The 24,136-nt window shown below is 45.3% G+C and overlaps 3 protein-coding genes across 3 annotated transcripts in view; all 3 read left to right on the top strand.

The window, feature by feature from the left end:
* The window catches only part of LOC126556159 (netrin-B-like), a 147,713-nt gene that overhangs the window by 43,849 nt on the left and 79,728 nt on the right, over positions 1 to 24,136 (top strand). The window contains exons 2-7 of the mRNA XM_050211385.1: positions 4,293 to 4,481; positions 6,697 to 6,846; positions 7,255 to 7,350; positions 8,434 to 8,499; positions 8,604 to 8,805; positions 8,902 to 9,058. Coding sequence (XP_050067342.1) covers positions 4,293 to 4,481; positions 6,697 to 6,846; positions 7,255 to 7,350; positions 8,434 to 8,499; positions 8,604 to 8,805; positions 8,902 to 9,043 — 845 coding nt within the window. The 3' untranslated portion in view covers positions 9,044 to 9,058. The remainder of the gene's footprint in view (positions 1 to 4,292; positions 4,482 to 6,696; positions 6,847 to 7,254; positions 7,351 to 8,433; positions 8,500 to 8,603; positions 8,806 to 8,901; positions 9,059 to 24,136) is intronic.
* On the top strand, positions 20,624 to 21,988 carry LOC126558717 (putative odorant receptor 83c). Its single transcript, XM_050214775.1, has 4 exons — positions 20,624 to 21,381; positions 21,450 to 21,549; positions 21,635 to 21,880; positions 21,941 to 21,988. The coding sequence occupies exons 1-4, from the start codon at positions 20,624 to 20,626 to the stop codon at positions 21,986 to 21,988; spliced, it is 1,152 nt and encodes a 383-aa protein (XP_050070732.1).
* LOC126563133 (odorant receptor 43a-like) lies at positions 22,428 to 23,731 on the top strand. The gene is made up of 3 exons (XM_050219761.1): positions 22,428 to 23,312; positions 23,372 to 23,617; positions 23,684 to 23,731. The coding sequence occupies exons 1-3, from the start codon at positions 22,428 to 22,430 to the stop codon at positions 23,729 to 23,731; spliced, it is 1,179 nt and encodes a 392-aa protein (XP_050075718.1).

The raw sequence follows: 24,136 nt of genomic DNA, 5'->3' as shown, positions 1-24,136 counted from the left end.
ATCAACTGTATCTCACGGTTTGCCGCTACTGACGGTCGCATTTCGCGAGTGGGGCTGTGAACAGCGCAAACGTAGAGTTTGTGGTACACCGGTATGTTGACTACGCGAAACTTTTCTGCACACGAGACAACTTCTCGCGCCACTGGAAACGCTCTAGATAGCTGAGAACTATTGGTACCCACCAGACAAATTTGGAGCCGGAAATCAATGGCACCCATCGACTTGTGATTTTGTAGCGAAATGCTCCAAAACTAGCCCAGCAAAATCTGGCAGACTATCGAGATGGAACTGTTAACGAGGTCTGCCAAAAGCATCTTTTTTTTTTGGGAACACCAAAGGCTTTCGGCGAAAAATCGGGGCCAAACAAATCCATCTCCTAACTTTATAGCCACTGTTCCCATAAACTGATTTGGAGAGCTTCGAAGTGGTTTGTTATTTTTATGTCGTTGTTTTATTGGACGTGTGGTTTTCTCCCGTCCGTGTGTGTATGGTGTTCTCTTCTGTATCTCCCGTATGTCAAGCAGCAGGTTGCGTTTAAATTTCAATTAATTCCGTTTACCACTCAACCTTCGCCGGTGCTCCATCGCGACAGGTCAGAGGCGTTAGTAGGCACTAATTAATTGATTTATTGTACCTTTCTTTGTTGCTTCTCCGTTGTCGACCGCTTTCGGAGAAGCATAAAAAAAAAGGAAAACCATGTGTGTTTTCTTCGAGCTTTATTTCCCATGCTCACAGCGCCTTCCGATATCCTGTCTAAAGACTTCCTAGATGGCGCTGTTCGTGTTGGCTTAATGGGGCTTTTGACATAATTATTATACGTCAAAAGTTAGCAGTAGCACTAATGATGGAAGCCTATCTCACGGTCGCACACGCTAGTGATCAGGGGGGGGGGGGGGGGGGGGTGAGTATAGGGCACAATAGGTAGCGGGGTAGTGATGCACCACACTGACCTGTATTACACCGTTGCGGGACAGAAGCAACACATGTTCCGTGTGTTGATTTAGTGCCATATTTGGCTGCAACCGATTTGATGGAAATGGAAAAAGACCCGATTTGGGGATGGCTAAGGTAGCGCTGCTGTAAATGGACGTGTGTTTGGTGCCGCGTGACGCTTCTGACCCGCCGGTACCAAGATCACTCTGTACGAAACCCTTCGAATAATTCAGATATTAAACAATTCCTGAAGTTCGCAGTCAAAATCGCCTAGTCCTAGAGATTTTGTAAGCGTCTCTTTGCACGATTCGATGTATTTGCCCACAGTAAAGCAGGATTTCCTTCTTGTGTCCGTCCCGTGTGGCTTCGCCGAGCCGCTTAGCTATAAAATGTTGTTATGCCACAGCCGCTGCTGAAATGGGGCAAACCGGTAGCGCATTAAAATTAGCATTTCTTGTCGTTTTATGATGAATTTGAAAGTTTTCGAAGAAGATGATATCGCGAAACTTCGCGAGAAGAGGGCAATGTCCTCCCGTTTGCCAATTATGAAGATTTTTGTATCGTTTAGTTTTGCGGAGAGAGCTCGTCTGTTTTATGGCAGACAGAGGCTGACTTTATGGTGGAGACAGTTGAATTTTGGAACTGAATTGAAAAAGTATTTTTTTATATCCAAATCTAAAACACTTCAGATGCTTCTTCTACTTCCGCTTATTGGCCTACTAAGGTCCACTTGGTCATCGCTGATTGATGGACATCGAATGTGCATACAAGACTTAATGAAGATCCGAGATGAGATTTGAACTTCGGCCCTACCTTGTGAAGACCAGCAATGCTTACGCCTCTACTACCGAACCGCCCCGACTTCACATGCTAAAGAACGCAATATAACAAAGCATTCACGTTGCATCACATTGAACCTTACGTTTTATCGTCAGTCGGCCATCTTGATCATCTGCTGTCCGTTGGCTGGTTGACCTTTTTGGCTCACAGCGACGACTACCATACGATGTTGATCATCCGTCCAACACGGTACAGCATTGAGAATTTCGATGCACGGCAGAACTGATCGAACAACTGACGCGGAAACACGGGATCTTTTCGGCAGTGACACAATTCCCGCAAAAGCTAACCTTCACTAGCTGCCCTTTTCCGTATCCTTCCATTAAAAACAGGCACGTTTTGCGTAACCGATCGACAAAAAGAGGCGTTCATCGTATATGCGCACACACACGAATGTGCGGTGATAGCTTCTGAAGACGAATTGTCATGAGGTTTACCAGCGTACCGGTTGCGTAGCAATGCGAGCCCAATCGATCGATCGATCAACGCCAATACGTCACTCACCGGCGAATGCTGCAAACGGCGATACGTAAACGTTTCGTGGCAAATGATTATTGATATTAATTTGACTGCCTTTTCTGGGCATTGGGGCACCTGCACCACACGACACCTTTCCACGCAGGAATGTGCGAAACGGGGGTTGATACGAGTGCGAGAACTTGCGAGTGAAAAGGAAAGCCGTTCGACTGCGTCTCACTTCTTCTGGCAGGCATCCCAGAACGATACACCAACCTCCAACGCTGAGAAGACGTGTCGACATTCAACCGTTTTGGGTGTCCCTTGCAGGTTGGAGAGTTTGGAGTGTGTGGAACCAGTTCGTTGCGTCCTTCTTCGGTTGTTTTGTCCTCTTGCTTGCAGTCTCGGTGAACACGGGGGCTCTCGTTTTATACGTGGAAGGTAATGGTGTGAAGCTCACGTTTTAGAGTTCGCCAAGCCCATCGAGTCAGGTTAGATATTAGTAAACAGAATTAGTAAACTGTACCGTACCGAAGCTAATCGAGGGTGCTCCCTCGTTCGTTTGGACTGTGACAACTAATCCCAGCTACCCCTTTAAGCTTTACATGCTTTAAATTGAAATCTGCCAAGAAAAAAAAAAAGGCTAGGTGTGGAAGATAAAACGTAGTCTTTGTTGGGTTGTACTTCTTCTATCTTATTCCCACACCAAGAAACTTTTATCATCAGCCATGAGACCTGCTCTCCCCTCCCTGCGCACTATAGTGGTGTAGCAAATTTGTTGACAATCAATACCGGAGCACAGAAATCGTGTCTCCGACGCCAGTCCCTGCTGGACACAATTTTATGTCTTTTCTGCTGTTTTGAGCCTCGTAACCTTCGAAACAGCACGGCTCAAAAGAACTGTCACGAACGGCAGCTATCGTTTGTCCCTTACCGGACCCTCCCCCCCTCCGGCACCCTCCCGAACACGATCACAAAACAGAACATGACTCCCGTGTCGCGCGGCTACTTTTATTGTTCCATTGTGCTCATCGAACTTGGGCACAGTGAAACAGATCTCCAAAAACCGAATTACATTTGCCAAACTACGCGTTCGCTAAGGAAATCCATTCTAGAGGGAGGGAGGAAGGGAGGGAGGGAGGTGGGGGCTCTCATCGTTGCATAGCGTGGTTGGTGTGTTTGTGCAAGCCAGCCGGCAGTCCCGCGGCAATTGCTTCGCTTCGCGCGATCCAAGAGATTGACTTGCCTTATACGCGGCTCTTGCGGAACTGGGCAGACGGATTCCACGGCACGGGGTTCTCGGTTTGAAAAGTGCAGCCTATCACACGGTACGTATCTTGCCGTTTATCATGCCGTTTCGGGCCGCATTGCCTTGTTGGTGGACGACATGGCATCACGCAGGAGCAGGTTTCCATATACGTCCGCGGCACACACGTCGTCCATTGCTCGATTGATCGTCCGAACATCGATCGTACGAGCCTGGGAAGAAGACCCATTCAGAATAGGTGTCTTTGTGTAGCTGCGTGCCTGTGTGTGTGTGTGTGTGTATATGTGCAAATGCACTTTCTCATTGAAGCGACAAATTGCTGATGTCTTCCTTTTTTGCTTCCCGCATCCTTCCCCCAACTCTTGCGGCGTAATCGCCTTAAAAGGGTGTCTGCCTGCATGCGTCCATGTCGGCGCCCTTTCCTGCAATCGCTGCCTCAGCCATGCTCGTCTCACTCCCTTTGTTCCCTGGGGAGCAATGAATTATCAATTACGTCCTGTGTTTTTTTTTCACTCTATTCCTCTGCTCCGGTAGACCCTACTCTGAGGACCGCTCCGAGGACTCCACTTCAGGGTGTCGAAATGGGGGCCTGTCTTTTTGATTTTTAAAATATGCGACCCAATTTGCAGGCAATTCCAAAACCCTAAAGTACGAAGAACGGTCAACCCTACACATGAAAAAAATACACTCTTGGGAATGTTGCTCCTCTGACAAATAGAATCGTTTTTGGAACAACAGCTTCTTTGGTGGCTATATTCATGTTCTCTCTCTCTTTCTCTGCGTCTGTCTATTTCAGCCTGTCAGTGTAACGGCCATGCCAGGAAGTGTCGCTTCAATCTCGAGCTGTACAAGATGTCGGGACGTGTATCGGGTGGTGTATGTACGGACTGCCGGCATGATACGGCCGGGCGCCACTGCCATTACTGCCGCGAGGGCTTCTACAAGGATCCAACCAAACCGATCACACACAAGAAAACCTGCAAGCGTAAGTATCGCGTGTTTCTATATTACCCACACGAAGAAAACGGTGATCTCAGCTAGGATATTGTCTGCGCCGCTGCAAGAAGGTTAGGTTATACAATGTTTGTGCGGTAAATTCATTATGGACTCGTTACAAGATCAGAACCAACCATCAATAGGGCATCAAATCCAGCTTCCGAATCATTCATTCGCTCAAGAGTCTTGAAACACCCGCGCTGCCGTCATTAGTCACGTTGGCATAAGTGCACGTTGTTATAGTAGCGACGTGGATCATTATCGCTCAGCACGAGGTAACCATTTGTCATCGCCACACAACATACCTACGTCTTGGTGCATTACGAGCGGGATTAGTGTTTGCCAACTTGTATAAAACGAATAGTTTTAGCAGATTGTGCTCTTCATATATCTCCAACATTCTGGATGTCTTGCAAATTCTCAACATAATTTGGAGAACTTAAGTTTCTTCAGAATTACCTCACTCATGCTGATGAAGATGCTTGAACTTGAGATAGTGCTGTATCACCCACGCCACAAAGTCTGCCGACCCCTGGATTAAAGCTATCCGGTTTGATTTCAATAAATAATTCAATTGAAACTAACATTACCAAGCACTTTTGCTGGAGCAGCACGGTGCGGTAACGATCTGAGCTCCGAATGACTTGAGTGACTTTGCCAAGTTTTCGCCTTCGCCCCACTACCGACCGCGCTGCTAACCTGCTTTGAAACTTCAAACGGGAGATCTCTCGTTGCTTAATTTTGATCCGCACAGATGTGTTACCCCACGTGGCGATATTGTCCTTCAACACCCGGGCGATTTGCAGGCCCGATGCTACATGTAACAACCGTCCGCTTAGCGCCGAAGACGGATTTCTTGGAGCGTCTCAATACTGCCCACTCACTCACTCTATTCTACGGTTACTGTGCGTGCGCTGAATGATATGCATGTGGATGTTGCTTTACTATTTTGAAATGGTTTGTGTGTGACCAAAAAAAAAAAAAAAAAAGTGCGCCGTTTAGGAGCATTTACCTTTTTGGCTCATTCATGTCAGTATCCCGACAGCTTCTGTACGACTTCTGTCCGTTTTGCTGAAGGGTATGCGTGATGAACGTAATGGTTTGTTTTAATTAAGGTAAATAATAGAGACGTACCGAAGTGCATTGAAAGTGAATGGCCGCTGCCGCGGTACCGACACACGCGACAAGATTTATACGCTGGCATACGGATCCCGTAGCCAAGCGTCCTCTCACAGTCTGCGGTGTGGGGTTTTTTTTTTTTGGTGTGAATAAGAGCTGTTGTTTGTTCGTTGGAGTTGTTCCACTGGGTGGAAGCTGGCAGCATGAATAAACAAAACGAATCGCTCTCGGCCGAGAACTCTTGAGCTTCAGAATTTCTGAGGTTCCTACCTCCTCTCGAAGTACAAGGATTCTAGCATTTGGATAGTTTGCTATCTTCAATCAATGTCTAGTCATTGTGGTGCACCCGTAGAATCGCTTTTGATTAAAGATCACTGCCAAGGGCAACCTAAAGAACCTCAACACCGCTCCAGACAACGAGCCAGTTGTTTCTCAAGGCCAGCTCTGCTGCAAGCGTTCTAGATGCAGACAGACAGGACTAATTAGCCTACTGTGTACCGTCTTCATCGCGTCGTGAAGCTTGGGCGGAAACGCATACGCTCGCATTTGCAGGAGTCAATCATCATTAGCGTTTGTCGCCCCCTCCCCCCAGCTTGTCTCTCTTTCAGTACGTGCTCCCAAACGTGGTTGCTCGTTCCGCCAGGTTCAAATCAATTTAATAACGGTAAAACGGTATTGCTACAAAATGAATCGAAGCGGTGGCAGCGGATCTCCCGTACGAGCGTTGTGCTCCAAAAAAAAATCGTTTAGGCCCTCGTCGGAGTGAGCCAAACCAAGCGAATGGGATTGGGAAGCTGATACAGGCAGAAGATAACAGTTCCCGCGTGTGGCCTTGCTTCACCAAGATACCCGAGGACACTAACAATCGATAGATCTCTCGCTCGTGTCTCTCCCTCCCCCCTCTCCCACGACCTCTGCTTCGCATCTCACCGTCTCCCCAACAGACATCGCTGCAGTCGGAAACACCGTACGTACCACGGGCTCCATAAATCATTCCACTACACACTATTACTCTAGTTTCGTTTGATTTATTTTTCCTTGTTCGACGTTCGCCTCATTTCCTTTCCCATTTTGTCTCGTTCCAGCGTGCGACTGCCATCCGATCGGGTCGTCCGGCAAGAGCTGCAACCACACGACGGGCCAGTGCACCTGCAAGGAAGGCGTAACGGGACTGAACTGCAACCGATGTGCCCGCGGCTACCAGCAGAGCCGCTCGCATATCGCACCGTGCATAAGTACGTAAACCGAAAAACCTAGACAGGCCGAACATCCCAACCGAATGCAGGCAGGCCCAAGCCTTTCTGTGCAAGACTTGTCTGCCTTCTTGTCCACCTTCTCAGGGAACATCGTCAAAACGTCAGCGGCAAAACATGGGAATCGTACACTCGAATGAGACAGTTAATTAAAACTGAAGCAGTGTGAATGTGTGTGCAAAACGAACACACGCAAACTGTTTCCATTCGGAGTTCCTGGCTCTCTTTGGCTTCATGGCTTCTTTGCAGCAGTCCCCGAGTGGTAGAGAAGGCTCTCGCGCTTGTGCAGCATTTGTTAGAAAATGATTTAAAAAAATGCAAAGTTAATTGTTAAGATTAAAGAAGAAAAATGTACATTGTAATCTCTAAACATTTTTTTCCAAATTGCAGAAATTCCACGCGTCATTAACATTAACCATCAGGCTCAGAATACGGCACCGGAATCCTATCAGTACGATCCAGATGCAAGCGAAAGCACCAAAGAAAGTAAGTGTACACAAGCTACTACATGCCACTAGCACCTCGTTTTGCTAGACAAGCAATAATATGACTTTATTTGTCAACTAAACTATCCTTCAAGTGTCGAAAACCCTCCCAACGCACTATCGAGCAATTACTAACCACATCATTGGAGCATGTTCGTGCGTTAGTTCTCATCACTTTTTCCTCGCCTTTCTCCCCTAGAGTCTGCAAAGCGTATTGTTTTTGTTTTCCGATTCGTTTCACTGACGATTGCGATAATTTTTCGATTCAATGAAAATAAAGCGGATGGCCGAGTAGAACAAAATATCAGGAAGAGAAAAAACTTTCATACATACTGGATTTTTGCTTCTCAAAAACAAAAGGGAGGAGTGTCCCACAGGTTGTGAGGCACATTTGCATATAAATATCAAACTGCGCGGAGATTAAAAACAAAAATGTTATTCTATGTTTTTCATACCTCTGTGCCCGATTGGCTTCCTCCTTTTATAGCTGTGTTCGTGGTTTGTTGGTTTATTCCATGGTCCGTGGTTTAGATTGTGCAGAATCTAGCTTTATAAACATGTTACTGATGTGATGTAGCAATAAAAAATAAACAATGTAAGCGTCACGAGATGGACAATTAAAAAAAAGTAATTTTTTTGTCCTCGTTGACTGTTCTTTCAGGGTACTTTGGTCTTTTTCGCTTGATTTTCGTAAGCTTTATGTTATTTTTATATTTTTATAATATTTTATCATGCTTTTAAATATTCTAATGTGATATTTATTATTTTTACTAGTGCGTTGTGTGTTTTACATGAATTTTTCCTAATTTTCATAGAATTCAATTATTTTGTCCATGTTTGTTTTAATTTGATTTTTGGTAATTTAGAAAATTTTGCATTTGAAGTACAATGAGAAAAACTTTCCTTTTTTGTTCTAAATAGTTTTTTAACTTTTTTCTACTAATTTAATAAAAAAAAAAGGAAAAAGTGGCATAATTTCAATGGGTGCGCCTGGTTGTTTGTAAAAATCACAGATGTGGTTATTAAGTAAGACGTTGTAAACTTCTGAAAAAAGAAAGCTTATCATCCTCTATTTCTGTTTTAGACTGTGGCAAATGCAAATACGACACGAAGCGGCTTAACCTGAACAAATTCTGCAAGCGCGATTATGGTAATTGATTGTTTACAGCTTCCATTAGTACACTACTGGTAACACTCCAAGGGATCAATTTCTCTCACTCTCTCTTTCAATCATTTTATTTAAAAACAATACAGCAATCATGGCGAAGGTGACAGGCCGTACGACCCCCGGAGGCAAACATTCGCCCCGTGACGAGGTGCGCTTCAATCTCCAGGTACAGTCGGTGTTCAAATCGAACGGACCACTGCTACTGGCAAGCCAGCGCAAGTCTAGCATTGCCCTACTGGTACCATCCAAGAATCTTGACTGCCGCTGTCCCAACATCAAGATTAATAAGTAAGTGGAAACTGTTCTTCCTTCGGTTTTCTTTTCTGCATATCCCAGGCACCACAGAAGCATCCAAGTATCGCGCATATCTTCTTTCCCCCACAGGTCCTACCTGATTCTCGGCATGGACGCGAAAAGCAATGGGGAAAATTTGCTGCTCGGCCCAAAAACTATCATCATCGAGTGGAAGGATGATTGGAATAGGCGGCTGCGTCGGTATCAGCAGCAGGCTGGCTCGTGCTATTAGGCGGATGCAGAGGATGTGGCATCTAATGTGTCGCAGCCGGGTAGGATACGGATCCGCGATTATTGCGCCAGATCTTTGCGATCAGATGTGTCGTGTTGTCGAAACCTTGCGATTGCGGCGCAGAACAGGATCGTTTGAAATAGATGAAATAGCAAGAGATGGCATACCGCCAATAGTATTGTGCCCTCAATCCTCTTGAGAGCCCCCTCCCCCCCCTCGCGAATAAATCTATCCCCTCCTGCCGCCCCATTCACCAACCACACCCACTATTGCTATCCCAGCAACAGTTCAATCTGATTTGATTTTAGAGAATCAGGTGCAATTCATGACGTTTCTTGCCGGCACCAACAGTAGTGCGAAGCTGTTTTCTTTCCACTAAATTATTATTATTATCCTATGTAATCTCTATTAATCGTTTTGTACGCGTTAGAGCCCGCTGCATCTACGTATCGGTAGGATGTTGTTTTTTTCTTGTTTTATACCAGACTAGGAGATCACCACGCCTCTGCCGGATATGTCATATCATTCAGCAAGCAACAAATAGTTCGGGGTGCTCTTGATTTGAAATGAGCAGCATAATTTAGACGCTTATTTGTTAATAAATTGGAAAGACGTGAACGAGTGAACAAGATGAAACGGAGCATAAATCAAGCTAGAGTGAACCGATCTAGCACTTCCCCGCATTGTACCCTCTTGATATCCCTCTGTCATGTCAGTGTTAACCCTCTGGATTGGTTTTACTGATTTACCGTTTTCGCTCCGGTGCCATTGCAGAAAAGAGGAGTTTTTTTTTTGCAGAAAATTTGCAGAATAAACAAGATAAACCCGAGAGAAGTTAAATAGTAGAGCGTAAGAGTGTAGGTTCGAGATATAGGGATGTCGTGTTGCGCATGTATGCACTTAGCCAGGGCAGCAGCAATCGTCGTGTACACTGCGTAACTTCAGACCAGGGAAGAATTAGTGCCTGTGTGTGTGTGAGTGCGTGAGCGAGGTTACGTGTGTGTGTATGTGTATGTAGTAGTTGACACTTACTGACACCGCTTTTATATGTTTTGTCTTTTGTTTATTCATTGTATTATTTAAATTATTATTTCAGCTTGTTTTTTTTACCATCTTTCTTGAATTATAAATTTTGTCTTATTTTTAATTTTTTGTGAAAAAAATCCTTCTATTTTCACATGCTCTCTTGACACTTTAATTTGTTTCTTTTTATTTTCATTTGTAAATAATTTTACAATATATTTTTGTTTTTTTTTCTTATTTCTTCTTTCTGATATTGCTATTATATTTGTTCCGGCACAAGCACAAACTTATAGAAGCATACTCAGAAATTAAAATGCTACACACACTCCTACGCAAGCAAACACACACACAAACACACACACAGAGTTAATTTTGACTTGACTTGGTAGGGTCCATGTATAAAACTAAAAATATAATTAAAAAAACAAACAAACAAAACAGACGAAACGAAAGCACACAACTCGAAAAAAACAGTATAAATACTTTAACTAACTTAAACATAAAACAAATTTAAAATTTAAATGAAACCGCACAATTTAAATTGTACCAATGGGTGCAGCGTAATAAATGCGTACGACAAAAAAAAAAAAACAATACCGTAAACAAACAAAAAAAAAAGCAGCGATAGAATAGCGTTTTTGTGCGCGTTTTGTGCGTGTTGTATTTGTGTCAACGTCGTTTTTGTTTCTGTTCTGTGACATTTAGGATTCACCTTTACACAGCAACACACAAACACACATACACACAGGTCAGAAAAGTAAGTATAGGCGAACCACCAATTGGGTATTTTGTTCCCTGTGCATGCATACATGCAAAGGGGAAAAATCGTTACTTTTCGATAAACATAACATAAATCTCGATATATATATACAAAAACAGAAACACACACAAACAAAAGTATGTATAACACTTTAGCTGTAGTGAATCATTTCATTTGTTCATCCTTCGCAATTTGGATTTAAGAAGGATGCGAAGGCAAAGGTGGAAACCCCTGTAGCGCATATCCTACACGCAAGCATTATTAATCGAACGAATACTAACACACAAATCCACGCAGCGGAAGCGAAGGTAGTAGTAGTACGAAGGAAAACGGAAACGGATAACATCTAGAGCGTAGGAAGCCGTACAGTAGTAGATGTGTAGTAGTGACAGCAAGAAGGAAAGGAACAAAGTAAAGATTTGACAGTTGTGACAGATGAAGTACGAAGAGACTAGCGCGATACTGATGTGCAGGCGTACACATACACACAGGAGGAAAAACAATTTTGCATGACGATTGTGATGAGAATTTTATCTGTATATATTATAAAAGTTTTCCTAACCAATAAGTGCTGTACTGTTGTTTGGTTTTGACGTGCGCAACGCAGCTGAGATGTGAAAGAAACAAACATTTCCGGTTGTCCGGTATCTTCCTTTGTGACGTGTTCTACAGAGTCTTCTATCGGAAGCTTTCTGCTTACTGCTCGCTCTTCGTTTACATCACACATTACTCAAGTGCCAAGTTTTACATTCATGTGACCATAAAGATGCTGTTCATTATTTACACGTCGAGCGCTTGCAGTTAAGTGGTGTTGTTTTCTATTTTCGGTTAAGTTTGGTTGTTTCCAACGAATTAGCTTTCAGGTCCGCCCGTGAGGTCGCACGGCACGTGGTAATTTCGAACGAAAAATAAGCAAAGAGAGTATTAAGTGTTTTATGTCGAAAGTTTTGTGTCGTCCACCGTCTCAGCGGAGGCGAAAAAAACCCGAAGTATGTTTGTGTGTGGACTGGAAAAACAGGAAAGTTTTTCCACCTGCTGTTGACGGGGTTGGCTTTCACATAAAGAAAGCACAGCATTTCGGTAAGGTTGCTGCTAAACCCATAGCGATGGCATGGAAATGGTTTCCTCGCTGCACGTGAAGAAAAGCTGACTTGGGAAAAAAGGCAAACGTAAAAGGGAAAATGTAAAAAGTGCTTGTAGTAAGGCCTGCAAAAGGGGAAAAAGTTGGTCAACTTTGCTTCGTTGCTTAAGGTTGTTGTGTGGGCGTTATTTGCAGCGCGACAAATGGTGCTAGAAAAGCAAAAAGAAAAATGGTGGCAGGAGGTTTTGTTTCCGTCTTCAATGGTGTTTCATATAAAACAATGAGGACGGTTGAGTTGTAAATAGACGGTACGCTCTCAACAGGGCAAAACTTTGGTAAAGGTACATTTTCTTTCCGCTTCTGTTTATAATGTATTTTGTATAAGAAAATGGAAAGATAAGTTATGAAGAAAGGTTGTACTTGTTTGCTCATTTCTCGAAGAATGCTTGGATTATTTAATTTACAACATTGCAAATTTGTACGCGGTTGGCCTGATGGTAGAGCGACAACGGCGTCGGCCTTCACACGTCAGGACCGTGATTCAAATCCCATCAGGACCATTCGTCTGTAGTGAGGACTTACTATCCAACAACCTTGGTAACAAAAAGTATAGTAAGCCCGTTCAATGATCGACGTGAAATCAAGAAGAAGAAAAATAAGAAGAAGAAGAATTCATATCTGATGAGTATCGTTGATGCATGCACAGTAAACTAGACATGATATTCGAATTCTTCAATTTCCAATAGTTGAAATGTACATGATAATGATCGACATTTAATAGCCTACAGATATAAAACCCTATCCTCCATTTCCTCTGCAGCAACTATTCTACACTCCTCCTCGCTTCTTCCCCCCTCCCCCTCTCACCGATTCAACAACTCTTCAAAATAAAAGAAGCGTTCCATGTAAACGCTTTCCATAAGCAACATTTATTTTGCATACCATAACCGCACAGAAACAGCAAACTGCCGCGCACTTGCCGAGCGAACCCGTCGTCCAACGCGAAGAACCTGCTGCGCCAAACTCGGCACCAAACTTTCACCATTCATTGAACAGCGGGGTAGCGAAGCCGCAAGCATCCTGGCGAAATTCCCCCCTAACCCCCTGCCAATCTTTGACCCTTTCGCTGGGGTATCCACGGGTACTGAGCGCCACCGTGATCGTCTCCTCACGACTGATTTGCTTGGCATCGGATCTGTGTGCATCATTTCTTCCCGGCATTACCAAAGAAAATGTTAACTCCGCGCAAGGTTTCCACGTTCCACGCGGGTTGCAACGCTAGAACGAGTACGGTACGGGGTTCTAGGGTCTGGTGCATACGCGGTGCATTAAAATATTCACGTTTTGGTTGCTCGCCCGCTGCCTTGTTCAATGCAAATGCAGTAGTCGGCAAAACGGGCGTATCCGCGTGGCGAGGACTTTATGCAACGTGCAAACAATGCAACTGAGGAGAAGCTGAATGAGGGGAAGGGAAGGGTAGGAGAGGAGAAAAAATGACTGTTAACTTCATCCGCGCGCCCATCCACGGTTTCTCCCGCTTTGCTGCTGTGTATTGTTACAATTATTCCACGATCCAACGGATCGTCGACTTGACCCATCTTTTCGTCGTCCAGGAAGAAGCATCCAAGAAGTTCTGCCCGGGAACGGGAAGCTGGCATGCTGCGATCGGTTGCGGCGATCCCCAAGATCCAAGAACCGCAGCGGGACTGACTGATTTATACATCTCTTCAAACGGGACGACGTAACAATGGAATCGGAGCTAGAATGCGCGAATGCGTAGACCTCCCGTGGATCTTCCGGTTTTGCGCAATACGACCCTTTCGCGTAAAGTCTCCAGCCCGTGTTAGTCAACTATTTGCTGTCCGCTTTTCCCTCTGACTGTGACATCCAGGCGGCTGAAAGATGCCTCGGGATGGTCACTTCTACTTGGGGGATGCTTTTGTACACATCGTATTGGAAATGGAGAAGCTAGGATTTTATTGGTAATGGAGTGATAAGACAATGAAGTTGTTACTGATACATACTCCAGAATAATTCTACAAGTATCTTTTATATTTTCCAACTTTATGGACAAAAATCTTGTATGATGTACACAATTTTGGTTGTCCTTATTGATGAAAGATATTGACGTCTTGTTAGACGTCTTATTAGACGTCTTATTAGACGTCTTATTAGACGCCGTCCCGTAGTGCAAGGCTAGGAAGGGATCTGAACTAATCGACAGATAAATAAAAGCAGACTCTGAGATAAACATTATGAACCCTCCAACCCTCGAACAAACTCCAACGTCAAAAATCTTTATAGTCTGGTTGAAGATTTGGATCAAATCTTCTTGTACATGTATTGGTGGATATCTAAGAGACAAGAATTCATGATTCCATCATTATTAACAATTAACATCCCATGCAGCACGAAATTCTATCAATTTTGAAAGCTTTATTTTCTCTTAATGTTAAAGTCCCAAAGTCTCCTCTTCTAGGATCTCTCATTTCTGTTCATTAATCTAATCCATTTGAGCCTTTGAGAGCTCTTACCATCTTAACTCGCATCCGGAAGTTCTATGTATTTGGAATCTGCTTAGACTGGAACAAAAACTTCATAGTCATTCTGCACCAAGAGCTGCACAAATGGCAACTTCCAGACTGACAATGTGAAAGTTGCCAGTTTACCTGTTTCCCGACCAAGTTCAATCTAACTCTTGACAGGAAAACTTCCTTAAAAAGTCATCAAATGTAATTAGCCGTGCTACGGCAGTACTGCTGCACCATTGCCACCGCCAGCAAGTCACTCCACCACCGGTAACGATTTACCAGTAATTATTTCATGAAGTTTCACCCATTTTCACCCCCACCCTCCTCCGAGACACAGCCTCGCCGCAAGGTTTTGATGTGAGTCAGCAAAGTGGCAGTAAAATGGTTTGGCGGAAGCTCGCGACTCCATCCGCAACAGCTTCAGGTTGCAGCAGACCTGAAGTAATGCGAAACGTCTGACGGTTCCGACGCTTCCCGGAGAGTTTCCCGGAGACTGCATTTGGTGTACTTCATCCGCTGCCCGAGCTCCCATCAGACACTTCACAGCTTCGGCAGTTTCAAGTTTTGTAACGTGAAAGTATCCTTCCGTCCCAGCTTACGCTCCCGTTCCGGCATTGCCCACGGCCCCCAGGCTAATCATTCACACAGGTCGCCATATTAATCTGCCTAACGACCTTTCGACCTCTTACGGCCCGGAGTCTCTCTCTCTCTCTTTCGGTCGGTAAAACCGCCATCAGCGCCAGCCGCGTAGCAAATTCGTTTAATCCTAATTTAATTAAAAAACATCAATCTTCGTCCGGTACCGCTTGCTTGTCGAAGGAAGGCAAGTAGGGTTTTGCCATTTCGTTCTTCCACGTGGGTCGTTGTGTGCCATCGACAGTCCATCTAATCACGTTAGGCGTTACGAATCCGAAATGTTGCACGCCCCATCGAAAAAAAAGGAAAACTACTTTCGGTTTTTATTTCAATTCTCCCTCTGCAGATTTCCGTCGGATGATGTTGTAATGTGTCCTTACTCTGCGCCGTGAATTTAAGCAGGGCTTACAATCCTGCAACATTATTGTCTTAAGACACCCTTTGAACATCTATTATTAGTCACACTCGTAACACAAGTAATTTCCTCTTTACTACTTCCTCTTTATTTAATATTACAGTTTAAGGCATCAGGTTTAAGGCATCTTGAAAGCGATATTTGATAGTAACATATTTCTCAACACTGTTAGCCAACCAAAGCCACAGCCAAGCTAAAGCAACACCATGCACACGTGCTCACGGCGGCGGCATCCACTTTGGCGCACGGCGAAGGAATGAAAATTAATTGATCCTATTACAACTGCTAACCGACAGTTTTCGAAGCCACTCTCTGGAAGCGTTAGTGATCAGATGTTGCACATTCGGCCGGTAAGGCCTACGAGTGAACTTATTAATCAGCTCACACACCTCTCCCCTTTCACCGACGGTCCTTGCCCATCACAACACAGGACATTCTAAGCATTCTTCTACGCTTCTCCTCTGCGCGCAAGGACGATTTGTGCGAAAACCAATAACGATGGTCTGGTTGTGGGTTAGACGGGCCCAATTCGTTTAAGCAAAATTTCTACTCATAACTCAGTTCTCTGCAAGCGTGTGTGTGTGTGTGTGTGTGTACGGCTTGAAGGAGCAAACGGCAGGAGAGAACTCGGACACGTATGCCCTGTACGTTATTACTTCGCATAAGTTGTGCACGGTTGAGCAAGCGTTGTTTATAGTGCTAATCAACCTTGGAATATAAACTGGAGTGATAAATAAGCGCTGCTCAATGTGTTTGTGCGTGTTTGTGTTGCGTGGTACGTAGAAATGTAGCCTCGGAGGAAGCAAGTAATTATTCTTCGAATTAGCAAATGAAATGGAAAAGAAAATACTAGATTGTTTGTTTATTTTGTTCGCCATAACATATTGTTAACATAAATATCAAATATACAGGGTGGGAAGAATCTGGTATTGAGAAATATTTCAGTAAGTATTGCTTACTTTCCTACTTATCAAGCGCTACAACCGCTTTGCGGTTTTGACTTGCCGCAGCAGAATCCGGCATCACTCACGGTCCCGCGCCGCCGTCACCAATCCGTTATCACGGCCTTAATTGCGGATGATTCCACGCCATCCTCCCACCTCAATCTGGGCCTACCACGCCTCTTCCGTCTAAAAGGAGCTTTCTGAGCTGCGTTGTCCGGTGCCATGCGTATAACATGGCCATCCCGGCGGAGCCTGGCGATCCTAATTCGCTGCACGTCGGTGAGGTCGTCATACAGCTCGTACAGCTCGTCGTTGTAGCGGCTCCTCCATTGTCCTTCCACACATACGGGGCCAACGATCCTTCTGAGCATCTTCCTCTCGAACGCGGCTAAGAGGGCTTCGTCTATCAAGGCCGCCTAACATGTCTCAAAGGCATATGTGAGTACTGGGACTATCAAGGTACGATACAGACCCAGCTTCGACCGTCGCGACAGGTTTTGAAGGATTCATGTCCGGGTTCGACTACATCCTGATAACTACGCAGTGTACCCAAACTCCAAGTAGTATGCAAAGATCACTTCTTCAGGTTATCACAATCTAACCCGCATAGCTGCGATGTATGCAACATTTTAAGTAGGAGCTATTAGCCAAAATATGCTAATGCCGAATGGATGTTACTCGTCCAGGATTTTATTGACCAATAAAAAAAAAAAATTAGGCTTCACTAGGCTTCTCTTACAACATTCAAACAAACCTCTATCTTTTCAACCTTCATCCAATCTATACGAATGGGGTTCTTTGCGTCTAGACATTATTGGACCAAGCATAGTTTGAACAGCATGGATTTAGTTTTCGTAGGCGTTCTAACCTCGCGAAAACTCGACAGATATTGATAGCTTCCTGAATTGTGGTTTTTTGTTTTGTGTCCGGATATCTGATCTCTGATAGCCGGACTCGATTGCCGGAATGAAGAAGAAAAATTGTCTGAGTTCTGGCACACAGTGAGCTTGGATATAGATTTCGTTGTGTCAGCAACTGATGCAGCTGTGAGGTCACTCCAAAAATCCCAGAAGCTGAGATGAAACTCCTGCTCTATTTCGCATTCATAACGGTGGTAGATTAGCGAAGGTCTTCCATTTTTTTCGTTTATTTATAGCGCCAGATATGGAGGCATATAGGAGGACTTCTAATGCTCTGATGTGCTGTATATTGTCTAGACTATACTCCGTGTATCCAGTGTGGCTTATATGGTGCTAATCTTACATGAAATATAACAGTTCCATGTGAAGATAACTACGGCATTAGGGCTTCATTGAACGAAGATTCTTTCATTATATGTGTTCTCGAAACATGACTTTCACTATGTGCCTCAGGTCCGCCCAATTTTGGAAGGCCACAGGTACAGACTAGAGTGAAGTTGCTTCATGTAATTGTTGATTACCGCTGGAAGTTTTAGTTTACCGCCATAGAGTCCCCAGGGAGAGGCACAATTACCACAAAATAAACGATTTCCCCATTAATATCTAACCTAAAAGTTTCAACGCCTCAGCCTAATCAGAAGAAACAGTAACAGCTCAATCTGAAGAAAAGCTTCAACTATTTTATTGAACCACATGCGACGCTAGTCAGCCGATCCTTTCGCAGCCAATTTCATCCCTTTCAGTACCTAAAAATTCTTTCAGCGACATCAATTTTGACAGCCACAGTTTTAAAAGCGTATTTATAAACGCATCACATTAAACAGAAGAAAGAAAAAAAACCTCCCGAAGAGTTTAGCTAAAGTGCCATAAGTAGCGTTTTATCACGGGACCGTAAAAAAATAAATCTTACTTTCCTTCACCCTTCCCACCCGTAGTTTTACTCCTGTCCTATACAAATGTATCTTCCCGGTCGGTGCTTTTAACTTTCATGCAGCGCGGGCTAGAAGCGATAGCGATCAGCAGCCATAAATTCGCCAACACAAACCCGCTGACGACGTTGTCATCGTCATCGGGTTCCGCAAAAAGAAAACCAACCAACAACAACAGCACAAAAACCCACCTTTATGCACCGCACCGCAAAACCGCACCAAAGTCCACTTATGGCACGTATAATTTGTCAAGCGTCGATCAATGTCTGATTTACGATCGTATTATGCGTTGCACAATTGCTTGCCTGCATCCGCATGTGAGTGGTTGTTTTGTTGCTGAGGTTTTGCTTGTTTCCCACATTTCCAATGGTTTGCTTTCCTTCTTACGGTTTACAAAATCGTTCGCCAAAAAAACGACAACAGCACCAAAACACCGAAAATGCGAAATTATTGAGGATGCAGCCGGTAGTGACATACAACAATACAGTGGCGAACAATTCAATTCGATGATGAGAAATTTGCTAAACTATAAAAAAAAACAGAATCTACAACAACGGCAACGAAAACGAAACAAAAAACACAACATTTGCAGCAGTCCTTAAAAGGGGAGCGAAACATTCTAACATTCGCCACATTCCACGCCCTGCTGCCAAACTCTGGTGCTGCAATGTCCAGCAGGAAGCATGGCACAGGGGGAAAAATAGTGAAGCATCAAGTAGAAGAAAAATGTGCATCTTCTCTTTAGAAATCAACAAGTTTCCCGTTTGAGCAGGATGATTTTATATGCGTTCGACTGCTGAATTGTAGTTGGTAAACGTACCGCGCGCTCGGGGGTGCTTCTTCGTCGAATCGGTCAATAAGTCCGTCTCATTTACACACAATAGCCACGCAGTGGCTTCCGAGTGGTAGGACGCAGGAAAAATCGTCCAATATCCAAGATACCTTACAGTGGACAACGAAAAAAGAAGGTTCGAGGACAACAGCTTACCGAAACGATAAAAAAGCGGACGACCTTTAGCCGACCTCTTGCGATGGGTTGTGTGTGTTTGTCTCTAGAGGTTGGTATAGAATTAAGAAGGCTTCTTATTTTGTTGTAATATCTTTTTGTCATTTTTTGCTGCCTTTTCTGAGCTGCACCATTGTCTCAACAGTCACTGCATACTGTTCGCTATAAATATGTGCTATAAAAGTTCTTCCGCGCCATTTATAAAAAAAACGCGACGCTTAAAGCTTGCTGGTGCCGTGACCAGGATTTACTAGCTGCAAAACTACCGGATACATTCGGTTTCGCACAGAAAATAATGTTTTCCAAGTACAATTAACTACTGCCACAGCCAAAATTATAGTTGTGAACCGTTCTGTGCTTTTTTTTTGCAAAACAAAAAAGGATACTTACTACACCCGTTTCGAGCTTCGCAGCAGCAAATGTATCTTGGGGACTGGACCGTGAAAGCTACTTGTGGCGATGTTACATTAGCGCGCAATTAAAGCTCAGCAACGCAGGGGCGTACGCCGCACACGTAACTTACTCCACCCAGCACTCTAGCCCTCGCTCACTCCGAGCACCCCCACAAGACAGCCATCTCCCTCCCTCTCTCCCCCTCCGAAAGGTGGTGGGGGGGGGGATGATTTATGGCGCACGATATCGCACCGTGCACTGCTAATTAATGGCGCTCCGAGCTTGATCCTTAAATGGGCCGCCACTGAGTGCTGAGGAGGATGGTGGACGGTGGCTGCAGCCACGTGGCATGGGGGAGGCAAAACAAAAAAAAAAACGGCGGCAAGTAACGTACAGCCATGAATCAATAAATTCACGCCTCGGCCGCCTTCTTTCTCGGACCCTTTTGCAACCCGACCGACCGCGCTCGTCCGTCGGAACAAATGCAAATTCTCTGACGCTTAGCTTTTCTCGGTGCACAACCATCTTGTGTTGGTGTAAGTTGGCGTTGGCTAGAGTGGCGTGCACGTACGCTTCGTACCGTGGCGTACAGCACGTGGTGCCACATAGTAACAGTGCTTCGGCAAAGCTTCTACCGATCTAGCGATAAATTGTTGGTTCCCCTTTTCTCGCAAGAAGTGTCCTGATGCGCTTTTTGGTGCGATCCTGGTTGGTTTATAATGACTGCAGCAATGGGAAAATCGCAGTTATTAAGTTCTGAACAGGCGGACGCCGCCAGTGAAACCACCAACAGCTGACAATCGACACATTCAAAATTAATGAGCAGAGCTAATTATTGGAGACCCGGACATTTGCAGGACCTATTCGTTGGGGCTAGCAGCGATTCACCCTACCGTACACGCGAACACTCTTCATTCGGACCACATCCATTAATCAGACCAGATGGTTGAGCATCCAATCTACGCATTCGATCGGCTGATCAAACGACAGCGATTCCTGCTAAAGCTGATCGGTATCGATAGCTATGATCGGCAGTTCTGTTTCAACAAGCTAACCGTCATGGTGATCTGTCTTGCGTCGTTGTTTTTCGTGATCTCGCTATACGATTTGTACCTGTTTCGGAACGATGTGTTCAACTTTGTTTACGTGCTGATAACGATCTTCTTCGCGACAATCGGGATCGCCCGTATTGCGGTGTTCCTGTGTTACAGCAATGTTCTAGCGGTTACGCTTGCCCAAACCTACCACACGTACCGACTGGTGACGGAGGAAGGCGAGCGTGAAATGAGCATACTCGCCTGGTACACCAAACTGTTACAGCGTGCGGTAGATGCGTACACGATCATGTTTATTGGGACGTCCATCGCTGCCGGTATACTACCGCTCGGTATCTATCTGTTGAACGGGGAGCGCGTACTACCGTACGGTGTGGTACTTCCGTTTGTGGACCACGCCTCGCAAAAGGGATACGAACTGAACTACCTGTATCAGGTGAGCTGCATTATCTGGACACCGCCCGGGCTGGTCGCGTCGGAGTGCATGATTTTTGCGCTGGTACTGAACATCTGCATACAGTACGACATACTGGCGGTGCAGCTACTCGATCTCGACGCGCTAATCCGCTCGCACGATCTTACGCGAGAGGCGCTGATCTCGAAAAAGTTGCGCGCCATCCTGCATGGCCAGCAGCGATTGATTAGGTGAGCCTTTATTACCACGAGTCGAGCAGCTGTTGAAGTAGCATTAAACTAACTATTCTTTCCGACAGGTACATTTCCAATATCGAAGATTCGCACACGGTCATGAACGGTGTGGAGGTACTCTCTCTTGGAATGCAGATTGTCATCACGCTCTTTGTAATGCAGTTTGTACGCATCTTTATCCGTATCTTAGCTATGCTAGCTCGCCTATCCTAATGTACCTCCCTTGTTCCTCCCTTCTATCTTCTGCTAGTCTCTCTGGATCCCTGGTCTGGTAGTTATACCGGCATTCTCACTGCAGCTGTTTCTCTTTTGCCTGCTCGGCACCATCATCGAAGATAAGGGTGTAAAGTTTTCCGACGGCGTGTACAGCCTGACCTGGAACGAGCTATCAAGGGAGAACAAGCAAATCTTTCGCCTACTACTCTTGAGCTCTCAGCAACCTAAGACGCTCACCTGCGCCCGTATGACATGCATTAGCCTAAACCTGTTCGTGAATGTCCGTACCGTACTCCGAATTTTGCTTCAACAGCCTCATTAGCCCTATTTACCTTTTCAGATGTCTCAAAAGTTTTACTCAATCTTCATGATGTTACGCAACATGTAAACCGCTACCACAGCGGAGAGCTTCTATCACCGAGATATTCTACTGCTTGTGTTGAGCATCTGCAAAGTATTCCCACAAATGCACAGCTTCTAATGTACAGTAACCCTTGACAAGACACTCGGGACCTCAAGCTTCTGTTTAGTTTGCTTACGCTCACCTCACCTCACCTATCGTGCCGCGCATACATGTCGCGAATGTCTACTTCTGCACACCGAAATGACCCCGATTGGATTGGTGAATATTTCAACAACACACCACTTTCGTAATACCTCGTAATTTCACGCAAATGAGCAGAGCCTTGTTAATCCTCGCTCCAGACATAATTATCCACCCATCCTGTCCCGCTGCTCATCAATTGCTTTGAAGTCTTTTCGTTTGAAATACCTTCACGACTAGGCCTTAGACCAGCACACGTAACCACTTAGCGGTTTGTGCAAAAATGGCAGCGCTTCACGAAAGTCCAATCGAAATGTTCAACCGTATCCTGTCCTGGCAATTTCACATCCTTCGCATGCTGGGCATGGACGCGTTCAATGGTAGGTTCACGATCAATCCGTTGTCCATCAGCATTATCATGATGGCAGGACTGTTTATGGTGGTGTCGTTCTACGATGTGCTGGTGCTGTTCCGTGACGACCTGTACAGTATGTCGTTCGTGATGGCCACCATCTGCTTCGGCTTTATTGGATGGGCACGCATATTGGGCGCGCTAGCGTATCGGAACAAGCTACCGCACCTGATGCAGATGACCCGTGACACCTACCGTCGAGCGATGCAGGACGGCCCACAATCGACCATCCTGGCCTGGTATACGACCATCTTCTGGCGCGGTGTCATGCTCTACTCGGTGATGTTTCTGTTTGGTGCAGTTTTTGCGTCGTTGGGTCCGGCCGTCGTGTTCCTGTACAATGGGCAGAAGATACTGCCCTTCGGTGTGTACCTGCCGTTTGTGGATCCGAACAGTAGGACGGGTTACGAGCTGAACTTTCTGTACCAGATGAGCTGCATCCTGTGGACACCGCCCGGGCTGACCGCGACGCAAAACATCTACTTCTCGTTCATCCTCAACATTTGCATCCAGTACGATGTGTTGCAGATAGAGCTGGCCGATCTGGACAAGCTGATACGGTGCACTGATGTGGAGCAGGAGAGCGCCGCACTCCGCGAGAAACTGCGTGAAATCATAGTTTACCACCGAAGGTTGGAGGAGTATGTGACTACTATTGAGCAGGTGTACAAAATGCAGGCACTGGTCGAGGTACTGTCACTAACGTTCCAGATCGTCCTGACGCTCTTCGTGCTGCGTACCGTAAGTAATCCGGTGGTGCGTGTGTTGCCGTTGCCCGGTCGCAAATTACGTGCTTCGATTATCGACTGTTTCAGAGTTTGTGGCTACCGGGGATATTCTTGATACCGCTCTGCACCGTACAGCTGCTTATCCTATGCATACCGGGAACGCTGATCGAGGTGAAAGCGTCCAAGCTGACGGAAACGATCTACGGCATTGCCTGGCACGATATGCACCAGCAGAACAAGCGCATCTTTCAACTGCTACTGCACCGGAGTCAGCACCCACCCATTCTCACCTGTGCTCGGATGGCCACCATCGACATGAAGCTGTTTATGAACGTAACACATTTCGTGTGACTGTGTGCGGTCCGTACAGTCTTCTCATGCGCTGGTTTTCGTTCACAGGTCATGAAGAAGGTGTACTCCATATTTATGATGCTGGAAAACATGTGAAGCCATCGCAAGCCGCGCCTGCATGTGAGTCCACATGTCCAAAAACCTCCCATCAACTTCAAACTTCAATACGCTCACCGAATACAACCTACAAAAGCAATCACAATAGGCACATCGATGCACGAATGTCGTGCAGATTAGTTTGTAGCAAGGGCGTAATTAGTTTGACAGCTATAGTCGTGCGCCGTGGACCAGGATGTGCTTGATTGGGGTTCGCACTGTCAAGTAGGATGCTGGCACAGGACCTAACCTCAATTAATTGCGTTCCATTCTGTTTGCAAAACAATATCACACACACACACACCATACAATCAGGTAGGGAGCAAGTTATGCTCCAAAAGTCTAAGCAGTTTCCCTCAGGTCGAGCTAATTACGGAGCTGCCCAGAAATGCCAACGAAACCAAA

This window comes from Anopheles maculipalpis, chromosome X (assembly GCF_943734695.1).
Source record: "Anopheles maculipalpis chromosome X, idAnoMacuDA_375_x, whole genome shotgun sequence".
Classification (NCBI taxonomy): domain Eukaryota; kingdom Metazoa; phylum Arthropoda; class Insecta; order Diptera; family Culicidae; genus Anopheles; species Anopheles maculipalpis.
This window is presented reverse-complemented; position numbering and strand designations above follow the sequence as displayed.